The 14,094-nt window shown below is 38.0% G+C and overlaps 1 protein-coding gene across 1 annotated transcript in view; it reads right to left on the bottom strand.

Annotated features, from left to right (window-relative positions):
• LOC105816476 (chromosome unknown open reading frame, human C4orf45) overlaps nt 1-14,094 on the bottom strand; it is a 111,260-nt gene that overhangs the window by 44,008 nt on the left and 53,158 nt on the right. The window contains exon 3 of the mRNA XM_012651909.1: nt 7,972-8,030. Coding sequence (XP_012507363.1) covers nt 7,972-8,030 — 59 coding nt within the window. The remainder of the gene's footprint in view (nt 1-7,971; nt 8,031-14,094) is intronic.

Here is a 14,094-nt window from a genome sequence, read left to right as displayed (position 1 = left end):
GCATGCCTTTAACCTGCATTTGGGTGAGGCAAAGACATAAAGTGTAACTATAATGTTTGTACCCTCACAATACCCTGGAATAAAAAAAAAAAAAAAAGTGTCCGGTTTTGGTTGATTTATTGAGCACTTAGTATGTGGCAGTTCTAAGCTCTGTATATGTAAAAACACAATCTATACAACAACCCAGTGGAATAGATTCTGTTACCATAATACAGATTTGGAAACTGAGGCACAAACAGTTTAAAGAACTTATCCAAAATGTCACAGCTAGTAGGTGGTGAAGCTGGGACTTGAATTCAGGAAGCCCATCTTCAGAGCCATCACTCTTAATCTCTGCATGGATACTGCCTCATAAGTGCTTACAATCCCCTATTTGGGGGGATATGAAGTTATTTCTGACTTTACTGATAACATACTGTTGGACTTCCTTTTAGCTAAATCTTTGGGCATCTCCTTTATTATGTACTTTGGGAAGGATAGATTCCTAGTGAAACCAACTTTCTTGATTCTCAATTCAACACTCTTCCCACTTGGCCATGCTGCATGTCACTCGAGCTTGGGCGCTCACTAATGAATCCTACAGGTATGAAAAGGCAAACCACAAGAAAGCAGATTCAGAGGGTCAACATTGAAAAGAGATCTCTGTGACTCTCAAGTAAGTGAAAACCTACGGGAGGTTGTAGTTAATTCTGATCCTTAAAAACTCGTGCTTCTCTGCTCTTCATGGCTGATGCCCAGTTTGGCTGTCCCTCCCTGGAGTTTGCAGCCTCCTCGACTCCCACCCCCATCTACTGACAATGGCCGTCGACAGGAATGCGAAATGTCCCTTAAAACACTATTCCTGAGACAAATCCACAAATCAGCAAATAAGTGGCAAATATCAGGAGCTCCCAGTTGGCAAAGAGGCAACTTTGTTGTGACATTAGGTCATCATTTCTCTATAGAATGATGTTTGCCTATGAGTAATTCTGTTGATTTCACAATCTCAACAAGTCTTTCACTTGTACGTATTAAAAAATTCGCCCAAGGAGGCAGCTAGAGATTTTCCTAAACTGTTCCTTCTAAGCTCAGCTTAAATTTCATCTCTCTCAGGAAGTCCTCATGATGAGCTCATTCAGCTTCCCAAGCCTGAACTACACCAATTTGTGCAGTTAGGAGTATAATCAGGACCAGGACTTGTCTTTTACAGCTGACTAAGCAAATATGTATTGAGTGCCCCCTATGTGCCAAGCGCTGTGTTAAATGTAAGGGAAAGAAAGAGAAAGCAAAATACCGCCATGCCCCACCATCTCGTGGGGAAGATCAATATGCCATGGGGCTGAGTCACGGTCTTCAAAACTGAGTATGGCCCATGGGAAGGTTAAAGGGTTGACAGAAGAAAGAATACATTCAAGCTGTGTCTTGAAATGTGAATAAGGGTTTCCAGAGAGCTACAGGTGTTTCCTACTGTGAGCTGCTTCCTGATGGGGGCTCGCTGCTTCTCCTTCTATCTTACCTACTTGAATTAAACTGTTGTTGTATTCTGCTTTTATTTCCCCTCTCTACTGTGAATTTCTTGGTGGTAGGTGCCACACTTCCACTCATCTTTGTTTCCTAAATGCTTCGCTTTAGTTCCTACCACCTAGTATGTGTTTAATAAATGCAGTCATTTATTAAACATTCTGAGAATACATTCTGGGATACATTCTGAGAAATGTGTCACTAGGCAATTTCCTTGTTGTATGAACAGGATAGAGTATCCTTACACAAACCTAGATGGTACAGCCTACTACCACGTAGGCTATGTGGTATAGCCTGTTGCTCCTAGGCTACAAACCTGTACAGCATATTACTGTACCAAACTGTGTGTAGGCACCAGTAACACGATGGTATTTGTGTATCTAAACATATAACAGGTACAGTAACAATACGGTATTATAACCTCACAGAACCACCATCTTATATAGTCTCATATTTGGTTCATCACTGACTGAAACATCATTAAGCAGCACATGGCTGTCATTATTGAATGGAGAATGAATGCTGAATTCCTGGTTTTATGAGTAAATCTAAAAAACAGATGAGGGGAGGGTGCCTTGAGAGAAAGTATAAAAGTTATTTCAGGTAGAACAAGGAACATAAGCAAAAAAAAATGCATCTAGAAAAGAATATGACAGGGTTGAGGAGCTAGGCCTCAGAGAATACGTCAGATCAGCAGGAGACCATGTTTAGGGGGCCACGTTCCCACGCGTGAGCTCCCATTGCAGCGAAATGCTTTCCCTAACTAGGTGACTAACTGAAATACGTCAGAAATGGATGAAAATTCAGACTGCCCAGTGATTTCATTACTTTGAGTAGTTTTCCATAGATTCTCACTATGGTGTAGGGTGTAGGGTGTAGGGTGTAGGGTGTAGGGTGAAGGAAGGGGGAGAAGATTTAGGGTAGACAGTTTCCAAAAATACTTTGTCTAAATTCCTCTTTCTGACCTGTGAAATGTCAGGGAAATCTAGAATCTGCTTACTTTGTATGGCAGACCAACACATTATTTCTACTTTCTATATAATTTGGGATTGCTGTTTCGACATTTTATCTTTAAGGATTGGATATGTATTTAAATATTTGTTTGCTGATCCACTATCTCTGAGGTAAAAAAAAAAAAAAAAATAGCACACTATGGAAGGAAATGAAGTTTAGCAACTAATCAGTATTCCTCACCTTTTATTTGAAAATGACATGACCTGAGAACATTTTATTGAATCATGAGTAGAAAGAATGACAAGAACATTGTCCCTTTCCAAACTTGTCTATCTCTAAATCAATGTGGTTTTAGAGAAACCCAGTGACTTTGTGATGAATCTTGTGCCCAGCTGTTTAATAACACAATAATTACAACCATCTAAATAAGTTGTATTCCAAAAATCAAAAGAAATTTTAACCCTGGAAATAATTTTGTTTAGAGCTCAGTGACTCGGAAACATCTAGGACAAAAGATTATTATAAAAGAAAGTTTTCTGTCATCAGAAAAGAGAAACAGAGGCATCCCCGAAGTCAGCCTTCGTATTACTTGTTAAAGGCCTTCCCTAAGAGGCTAGAGTGAGCTCTCCAGTAACGGCGTGCAGCTTCTACAGAATTCACTGACCTCTTAGAATAAAAAGCCCTGCCAATTCATCGTTCGCCAAATACATTCTCTTATGATTTCTCTTACTTGGGCTGGAAACTGTTCCTCTATTTTCTACCTACGCTTTTTATTCTGCTTGTGGAAATTAGAAGTAATGTATGTATATATTGGAACACATCCAACTGCAAACAGAAAAGACTGTATGGAAATGAATAAATCACTGGGTCACGTATCTAGAGAAACCTGAGCTATTTAGAACAAAAGCACTTTCTTTTAATTAAGAAAAGAGGGTGTTAACCTACACCCAATTACTACAATCGTTCTCCACTGATGTATATTGTACTGGAATCCTCTGTTTACATCATCTATCTTGAAAGTCTCTCAGCAACTTGACAGTAAGGGCCCTGCTTATTAATTTTTAAATTCCAAGCACGTGGCACACAGCAAGTCATCATTCCATATTTGCTAAAGTACGTATTTATTGGTCTTTAAGATGCAATAAATTGTATAACATACCACTGATTTAACACAGCTTTATGTGGAAGGAAAAAAAATCAGCACTACATTTGTGCATTATATTTACAAACAACTATTATAAAACCTGTCCTGATTTCAAGAAAATTAAAATTAAAAAGCGTGCCTTAGAATGGAGGAAATCCTGTAATTGTCCTCTAGTGAATGTCTCGTCTCAAAAAGAGTGGACTCGGCCGGGCGTGGTGGCTCACGCCTGTAATCCTAGCACTCTGGGAGGCCAAGGCGGGCGGATTGTTTGAGCTCAGGAGTTCGAGACCAGCCTGAGCAAGAGTGAGACCCCATCTCTACCAAAAATAGAAATTAATTGGACAGCTAAAAATATATAGAAAAATTAGCCGGGCATGGTGGCACATGCCTGTAGTCCCAGCTACTTGGGAGGCTGAGGCAGAAGGATCGCTTGAGCCCAGAAGTCTGAGGTTGCAGTGAGCTAGGCTGACGCCACGGCACTCACTCTAGCCAGGGCAACAAAAGTGAGACTCTGTCTCAAAAAAAATAAAAAATAAAAAAAAAGAGTGGACTCTTGCCTTCACTGTGTTAGTAGACAAACATTCTTTGACACTGGTAATATAGACTCACATCATCCTAGTTTCCTACGCTGTTTTCTCTAAGGCCACCGATAACTTCCAAATATTTGTCTGGTATTTTCCTTGATTTCTCTGTTTCCCTGTATTAAAGTCTCTTTGAAATCCCTCACTGGCTTTGGTGGCTTTCTATTGTCCTAAGTCACCGACCTCTATGGCTCCTTTTCTCCTGCAGTGGCTCCCACTGATCTTGCCCTCAATGTGGGCACCCCCATGGCAACCCCAACAGTACCCTATTCAAGGGTATCCCCTTCTTTTCTCAGTCTTCGCTAGAGGTTCTCAGCCCTTCATCGCAAACACTTGTAGAGCTCTTTAAAAATGTCCAAGCCCAGGTCACACCTGGATCAATAGAATCAGTCAATGTGGCCCGAAACACTAGCTCTGTGGCCCTTAGTCATGTGACTATCTTAATTTTACAGGTGAAGACATCAAATTTCAAAGACTATGTTAAATCTGCTTCATCAGATTGCTATAACACTCCCCATCATTATAGCAAATATTGTCCCCTCTTTTTTCCATTTATTTAAAGCCTGTGTTTCTTTAAAAATTCAGCTCAGACCCTTCGCCTTGTCCCAGCTCTCTGTAAGCACGTTTGTTTTGGCTGTCAGCAAAGCCCACTGAAAACTCAAGACGGCCTGTAAAAATGAAATCATCTCCTGGCTGATCTTCCTAGAACTGTTCTTGTCACCTTCCAATTCATTCATTCTCCACACAGGACTACAACATTCCAGAATGATCTTAACCAAAAAATTTGGATCATGCTGCTTCCTATTTTAAATCTTCCAGTGAATTCTCTCTGTTCTTAGACTAAAATCCAAATTCCCTAACCTGGCCCACAAAGTTCTACAAAACCTGATCCTCATCTTACTAGTCTCCTCATTTATTTCTGTGGGCTGACAGCACGGGTCCTAACTTGATGTTCTCCTTTCTACGTCAGAACCTGGCTAATGTTTTCCCTCTGCCAGGAATGATCTTATACTCACCCTTTCAATACCAGCCTAATAATCACTTTCTTGGTAAACACTTCTCCAACCCTCCATCCAGGTGGGTGCCCCAGGGAAACCTTCTCCTTACTCCTATAAATACCCTTCATAATGTACTGTTTTGTCACGAACTAGATGGATTAGGGCAGGGGATTAACTTTTTCCTCAGTATACCTCTATATTGTTCGATTTGTTGCCACAAGCATGATTTATATTTGTAATTTTAAAAACTGTTTTTGAAGCATGAAAAACAGGATAATATATTTATATATATTTTTTTTAATTTTTTTTTTTTTTCAAGACAGAGTCTCGCTTTGTTGCCTAGGCTAGAGTGCCGTGGGTCATCCTAGCTCACAGCAACCTCAAACTCCTGGGCTCAAGCGATCCTCCTGCCTCAGCCTCCCAGGTAGCTGGGACTATAGGCACACTCCACCATGCCCGGCTAATTTTTTCTATGTATATTTTTAGTTGTCCAGCTAATTTCTTTCTATTTTTCAGTAGAGACGGGGTCTCGCTCTTGCTCAGGCTGGTCTCGAACTCCTGACCTTGAGCAATCCTCCCGCCTCGGCCTCCCAGAGTGCTAGGATTACAGGTGTGAGCCACCACACCCGGCCAGGATAATATTTTTGAAAAGCCATACATTTACTATCTCTCTCCTCCCCTAGAATACAAGTTCCAAGAAGGGCATAAACTGAGACTGGTTTATTCGCTATCATGGCCACAGAATCTAACAGCGCTCTGAACATAGGCAGTGCTGAATTTATTCAGTGAATGCTGTTGACTGAGAATAGAACATGAAAACTGATGGGGAGGCCAAGCACTAACTTTGCCCAGGAAAGAGATGGCTCTTAGGCCAATTTAGAGCACAGCTGGGTCTGTCCGAGTTGGTACCGTATTCAAGGATATCCTGCTAGCCCAAGAGTGGGGCAGAGAAGCTTTTAAACGGCATGGGTGTTTAAAGTCTTAAGAGGGAAGCAACATTTGGGTTATTGGTATCTGATTAGTTTGAAATAGGACCCAAATGGGAAAACAAACACTGCATGTCCTCTCTAATAATTGGGAGCTAAATGATGGGCACACATGGCACAAAGAGATGTAAAGGACGTTGGAAACCAAGAAGGGGGGAGGATGGGAAAGGATGAGTGGTAAAAACTTACCTATCTGGTACCATGAACACTATTCTGGTGATGGGCACACTAAAAAGCCTCGAATTAAGCATTATACAAGGTATCCATGTAACAAAAACATTTGTACCCCCTTAATATATTGAAATAAAACAAAAAAAATTTTTTTTAAACAAAAAGAAATAGGACCCAACCCAGAAGTTACAGATGAGTCCAGGGGTCATCAATACATTTAAAAAGATTTTTAAACGTAACTATAATTTTCTAGTTATTTTCATTATTCATTTGGCTCTCAACATATACAAATTGATTTTGCTATTTTTTTCTTTCATATATATGCCCGATTTCCCAATTGAATCCACAATTCCCTAAGTACAAAGTCTTTTTCATAAATGTTTTGCATTCTCATGACCTCGTACAATCCATAGCATATTCCCCAGAAATGAAGATAGCCAACATTCTTTTATCTAAGAAAATATTCAAAGCTTCAATGTTTCTCAGATACTCTCCAACAAGTTTTTTTTATGTTAAATGCAGCCAACTTTTACACTTATCATCAATGCTTATTGAAATTTCATTGATTTTCAATGGACTTTAATGTTTTTCTTTGCTTAGGAATATGAGATAGAGTATTTGCAGTAGATACCTGCAATTTACCTAAACGAAGGAATTAGAATATTTAAATAAGAATATGTACTTTTCATGCAATAAAGTATAACTATTTCTCTATGGCTTTAAATATGGGATATGTTTAAGAAGTTATAGGAATTGCCCAGTGAGATCTTTTATTATCTTGGAATAGTAACTAACTGGCTTTTGACATGGGGATTGAAGTCTTGTCTCTCTTTGAGGCAGTTTATGTTGTGGTGGTATAGAAAGAAGAGATTAAAATATAATAACTTTGCACATGCTAATAATTGTATCCTTTAATCATTAAAAAGGGGGTGAAATAGGCCCCAGAAACCCTCACCTCTAAAAACTTATGATAACAAAGACAATATTTAATCTGCAATCTTGTAAGAGCAATGTTGATTAATTCCTTCCCTCTTAGGAACCTGAATCGAACCTGAATCATATGTTACATCTAGATGACAAACCCTGGTTTTGTTCTTTCCCCATCATTTAATATGTCTTTGGCTAGATGTGTTTAATTTTGGTTAGAAACTGCCTTAAGATAGCATGAATTCAAGCCATTATGTGACTTCAGTAGGATTATGTTTATTAATCAAGATTATCCATTATGATGGTTTCCAGGCCGACAGCATGAAATAAGGTTTTTTTTCTTTTTTAAACTGAAAAGAAAATTAATTGTTTTTTTCCGCAGAGAGAATTATTTATAAAGTTAAAGCCAATCTCTCATGCAATTGCCATTCTTAATAGCTTCAGGCTTGCTTCTCTTTTTCTTCGCTATAATCCAGCAATTTCTTATTCTCACTATGCTTGCTTTACTCTTTTCCTCTCCTTAATTAAAACCTAGCAGAAAGTGAAAATTTACTGTGTTTATCAGAAACAGAAATTCATAACTTTACCAAAAAACCTACATGAAATAAAAAGTGGTAATATACTTAAAAGTTAAAAAAAATTAACCGTTACCAATTTAGGAAGGAAACATATTAATAATATTAATAAAAAATGTATTTGTATGTGCTTACCATGGGTTTTGATATCTGTGGGTTATTTTATCAAGAGCAGCATGACTTTGTTCTCCATACTGTAAAAGGAAGAAAATTGATGTACCCTAGTTCCAAGGTAAATAGACATCAACATATCTAAGGGTCTATATTCCTAGTCAAAAAGGAAGTCACGTTGGGAAATGAAATAGGAAATGCTAAACCCAGTTAAAAGAAGATAGGAAGGGAGATGGTCTTTTGATTCCTGAACTGAGAGAAAAAAGTACAAGAGGTAAAATAAACATGACCCAATATGCTTTCCTTTCTCTCTCTGTAAAAGGAAGGGTGTTGGGTGGCAAGAAGGGTGTCACCCATAACCTCTAAGCTCCTTGCTCCTCTGTGATTGTGTGTCTAAATAAGCAGGCCTTCTAAACTACCGTTTACCATTTAGACTCTAACAGTGTAGCTCTCTTCACTTCACCTTCTCCTCACAGAATTAGGAAACATTGTGGCAATAACATAGGAAAGAGTTGGATTATAAAGGGTCTGTGGTAAACTGCAGATCTGAAAACTTTCAGAAAGCATAACTCAGACTATTGATAAAATATTTGGTAGCTGAGAACCAGTTCCCACATTAAAAAATAATTCCCACACCTTCCCACGTGCATTTGCAATGATCAATTATTTCTGAATGAATGACTCTATATACTGCCTCCTTTTTGCAGGAAACGGGCCAATGAATGGCACATCTTGTGAATAAGCACGTGGAATAGAAGTGTCAGATTTATACTGAACAGGGTTTTGGTCTATAATCATTTCTCAGTTTTGCATACTAGGGTTGGGAAACCATAACATGGATCATCCAAAAGAATTTCACTTGAGTTTTGGAATGCATTTTGAACTTACATTAATATAGGATAATATCTATATTCATAATATCTCAGAAAGTAGCAAAATTGTATTATGAAAATTTCAACAGAGGAATTACCTAGTACTTTTTAAATTATCTTCCCTCTTTTTTCTTCCTTTTCCCTCAAGCTTTGGTTTTCTTTTTCTTTTTTGAGTCTCACTCTGTTGCCCGGGCTAGAGTGAGTGCCATGGCGTCAGCCTAGCTCACAGCAACCTCAAACTCCTGGGCTTAGGCGATTCTTCTGCCTCAGCCTCCCGAGTAGCTGGGACTACAGGCATGTGCCACCATGCCCGGCTAATTTTTCTATATATATATATTTTTAGTTGTCCAGATCATTTCTTTCTATTTTTTGGTAGAGATGGCATCTCGCTCTTCGTCAGGCTGGTCTCGAACTCCTGACCTTGAGCAATCCACCCGTCTTGGCCTCCCAAAGTGCTAGGATTACAGGCGTGAGCCACCGCGCCCAGCCAAGCTTTGGTTTTCTTATTGACTACTTCAGAGTTACTTGTGCTTGAGAAAGCAGATCCATTTACTCAGGTCTTCTCAGGAATAAAGACCTGAAACCTTGATCTCTTCAATGTCCACATATAAAATGAACAAAGGAAGGTACAAGATAAACAAGATCACTATTCCACAGAAGATTTGAAAACTAAATCTGCATACAATGGAAAGACCATGGTATAGCTTTATTTCTCAATTAATTTCCAACATATGAGTCGCTGAAAATTGCCCTTATCCATTGTATGCACTTATAATTAATTTTATTATTTATGATATGTGTTAATATCATAAATATTTTACTTGTGGACAGATTTTCTAGGACTTGGATGATCTTCTTTGATCTTATGCTATTTCCATTTTTAATAACCAAAATTGCATCTTATTAATTGGAAAAGACCTTTCTCAGAAAAAAATAACATCTTTTTTGCATTTCCCCCACAGATAGTGTATGTCATAAACAATTTATCTAAAATAAGCTGGCCCTTCTCCACCTTAATTTATTAATGAAATGCATCATGATTTATTTGGACAGCCATACGCACTGTGGTGTTAAAGCTAATTAGATTCAGAATCAAATAAATCACTTTCTTACTGGTTAGTCATTTATAAGAGCAAGGAAAAGATTGATTTAAACTAGTTCAAAATCTTCATAGGAACAGTCACAACTAATTAGTATATTCTCTATCTTAAGGAAATCAGTGAGAATCTTTTATACTTATTTTGAATGTTTTTAACTACTAAAAATAATTATTTGGGTATTTCCTACAAAACAATCTTCACATAAGTCTGGGTGCTAATAAAAGGGAAATACCTGCTAACTGCATTAGACAGTCTAAGATTGTCTAAGATACTCTTAGACAATTTTTAAAAGGAGTAAAAACTGTTAAATTCAAGTTCAATTAATTGCAGACATTTGGGGTTCATTCTAGTTAAAAATTAAAATCATTGCTTAAGACTTTTACTTTTAATTTCAAACCACCTCTAGTCTAGTCCTAACATACTTAGGAAATGGTCTTTTGGGGATTGATCCCTGAGGAATCCTCTTGCTCTGTTTTGATACTCCGAGATGCTTTTCTTACTGTATCGGATTTTTACTTTTCTTACTAGAAAGAACCATTTTCCATCTCTTTAACTATGAGGTCTTTTCTTTCCAGTAGAATAAATACAATAGCAATGTATTTCGAGAATGGGACACTAAGGGTTTTCTTCACTAACCTCCCCCTTGGTAACATGGAGCTCTTAGTACCAAACATTTGAATTGGAAAATCCCCTAAGGCTACCTTTTCTAATGCAAATGTATTTTTTCTTCACTTGCCTCAATTTGCAAAATATTACTGTTAACCCCTTAGGTATCTTTCTTCCCACAGCCAGAGAGAAGCATTCCCGTTGTTATAGCTGGATCACCAAATTGCATAATGTTGCCTATTCTAGACTGGAACTATTGAAGGGAGAAAGGGGGCATAGAGGCCCTGGCATGAATGAAGCATTTGAAGTATTCATTTTATATTCAGAGCATGAGCAGAAACAAAACAACTCTTTCTGAAAAATGTCAGTGTTTAAGGCATGGATTCTGTAATGCGTTTTTCTTGTTAAAAAGCAAAAAAAAAAAAAAAAAGAACAATGTAGAAACCCATACATATTTCATTTTATGCCACATTATAAATAGGCTTGAGTATCAACATGAATGGTAGCCTGGTTTTGGGTTTGTTGTTGTTGTTTTTTGTGAAGTTTGAATTAATTCATCAACTTCCAGCAAATAGACTAAATATTGGGTTTTGTGAGTTTGTTGACCATGGCCTAGTATTTCTGCTTTCTGTGGAGTATTCAAGTAGTCAGCAACATATTCTATCATGTTTCTAGTGCGCTTATAATGCTATAATTCAAAAATCCATGCAGGCAGGAAAATAGGACATTAGCAATACTAGATCCCATTTATTGAATCTCATTGCATTATGTATCATGCTAAGTACTTTCCACACATATCTCAAGCCATTTAAGAACACTCTAAGGTATTACTATTATCCCAGTAGTAGACAGAATTCCAAGATAGCTCTCAATATTCTCGCCCCCTGATATGCACACGTTCTCCCAGATACGCAGAACGCTAACCTCGGTGCTGCCATGAACAGATTTTGCAGTTGTAACGAGGGCCCTACATCAGCTGGCTTTACAAAAAGGAGATTATCCTCTGTGCGCCTAACTTAATGAGGTGAGCTCTTAAAAAGACCTGGGCTCCTCCTGGCAAAGAAGATTTGAAGCAAGAGAGGGATTTGACAGGAGGGAGATTCTCCATGCTGGCTTTAAAGATGCAGAGGGTCATGTGGCAAGGAACGTGCGCAGCCTCCAGATGTTGAGAATGGCCCCTGGTTGGCAGCCAGCAAAGAAACAGAACCTTAGTTCCACAATCACAAGAAACCAAAATCTGCCACAACCACCCAGACTTGGAAGAGAGCACAAGCCTCAGATGAGATCACAGCAACACCCTGGTTGCAGCTTTGTGAGACCTGAGCAGCAAACCCAGCCACACTATCCCTGGACTTCTGACCCATAGAACTGTGAGCAAATAAATGGGTGTTGCTTTAAGTTGCTAAATTTGTAGTAATTTGTTACCATAGCAATACAAAATCAATATAATCCCCATTTTATAGATGGGAAAACTGAGGCATCATAAAAAATAATAGACTAGCATGCAGGTGGAGAAAAAGGGGGAAAACAGAAAGTTCTTCAACCAGCTAGTTTAGCTTGTAAGCCACATTCAATTTTCATTAAGGCCACAAACATAGATTTGCCCTGAAAAACAATAAGGAATGCTAATTGCTTCATTAATTTGCAAAGAAAACGCAAGTTTCTATTATTTTCTCCCTATGTTCTTCCAAGGAGATAAACATTTTCCTTATTCATTCTATAATTCAAGATACACTAGGATGTTTTTTAAAAGACAGACTAAAATTTATTTTGTTGGGCATTGTTATGCTTTGTGACAGGTAACTAATCATTCTGGTATCGGCCCTTTATCCAGAGCTGGTTGATGATCCTAGCAGGGTCTGAAATTTGAGTGGACTCAACTGTTCAAGCTACAGAAAAGCCATGCAAGAGCTTCCAAGTCTCTACATGTGCTCAGCACATAGCTTCTGAAATATAATCAAGTGCCCAATTTGCAACTGTACTCACCCTTGGAGTTTTTTAATGTGTTTGCCACTGTTGCTAATTCTAAGGTTAAAAAGTATACTTCCTCCAAGTTAATTGTCCAATTGACTCTACAGCTAGGGTGGTAACTCAGGCACTGTGAACAGTAACAATATATCTACGTTTCAGTTTTAAAAAAAGGTAGTTTTCAAATGATTTTACTGAATAAGCTGGGAGTAGAATAATTGCCAATCTAATGCACACTTAAAAATTCATAACTCTTTATCTACAACTTGGTCTCTCAACAAAGACACTGCATGAGCTGAAAATCGGAGCAATTTCAGTCTTCATTTCTCATCATTTATTGATAATCATCTAACCCATGCTAAGCACCAGGAGGTGGTAGGTGGGGGAGTGTGTTGATGTCAGCACAAAGACAACTGTAACATATTTCAGACCTCAAGTTGCTTAAAGCCATTGTAATGTGGCTGAGCCTGTGCAGTACAATTACTGACAATAGTTGTGCTAAAAACTTCAGCAACACCACAAAGAAACTTTCCCATAAATTCTTCCCCAACTGAAGGAGGTCACAGTGGATTTCTATAGAATATATTTTCAGGGTTATTTTCTTTGTGTCAAACACAGAGCTGGGTCCATGTAGCAGGGGCTCCCTATATTTAATGAATTCTTCCTAAACTGTCTCAATTAAGGTTTCCTGATTTCCTAGAGTCAAGCCTGGGAAAAGAATAGGTATCGCCAGATTGGTTTTGTTTGCTATGCATTTTTGTCAACATAGCTGAGGTACTCTGGGAGCAGTATGTATTAGGATAATAGGGAAAACTATAATCATAAATTCACAATGATTTAAGAATTTTCCCCAATGATTTTTTTTTTTAAAAAAAAAGAAAGGATAAATACCAGATTTAGAAAAACAGATGTCTGAGTATTTTATCCACCTGTGTTTGGGATATTAGATCACACACAAGTTTCAGAATTTTTTGACAATATACTTAAAAGAGCCTACCTATGGAGTCATACCGCAATTTTAATACAATTATAACCATTCTAAGTTACAGAATCTTTTCTTTGCTTTGTATATCCCCATCATCAAATAATATTTGTTGAAAAATCTATGGCATATGCTTAATCACTAACTTCAAGAAGTTTAATTTTTTCTCAACGAAAGGTGATGTTTACATTTAGGTACATACTCAAGATGTTATGTCAAGCCCTGTGAAAGTTAATAACCACCATCATGTATTTTTAGCCTTCCTAAATTAAGGGATAAAATCACCTACCAGAATTTATATTACTCTGGGTTCTTTTTCTTTCTTTCCTTCCCACTCCCCACCAATTTCCACATCTTAACAAAAGATGTAAAAATTAGGATGCGTTTGCTTTCCAATGGACCAATAATTTTCTTTAAAGTCACCTCAATAAGAGAGAGAAAGCACTGTGTTTAGTTGACAGGCCAGGTCATTTGGGGCTGGGATGTGCGATAGAATATAGCAGCATCGCTAGCTACCAGCAGAAACACTTCCTATCCCGAATGCATTATTCTGCACGGAACCACTCTGAACACAGTACGGACAGTGCAAATCGGTGATCCATGCCTCCCTTGACGTTCC

This window comes from Propithecus coquereli, unplaced genomic scaffold, assembly GCF_000956105.1.
Source record: "Propithecus coquereli isolate 6110/MARCELLA unplaced genomic scaffold, Pcoq_1.0 Scaffold376, whole genome shotgun sequence".
NCBI lineage: Eukaryota > Metazoa > Chordata > Mammalia > Primates > Indriidae > Propithecus > Propithecus coquereli.
Note: the sequence above shows the minus strand (reverse complement) of the source record. Positions and strands in the feature narration are given on the sequence as shown.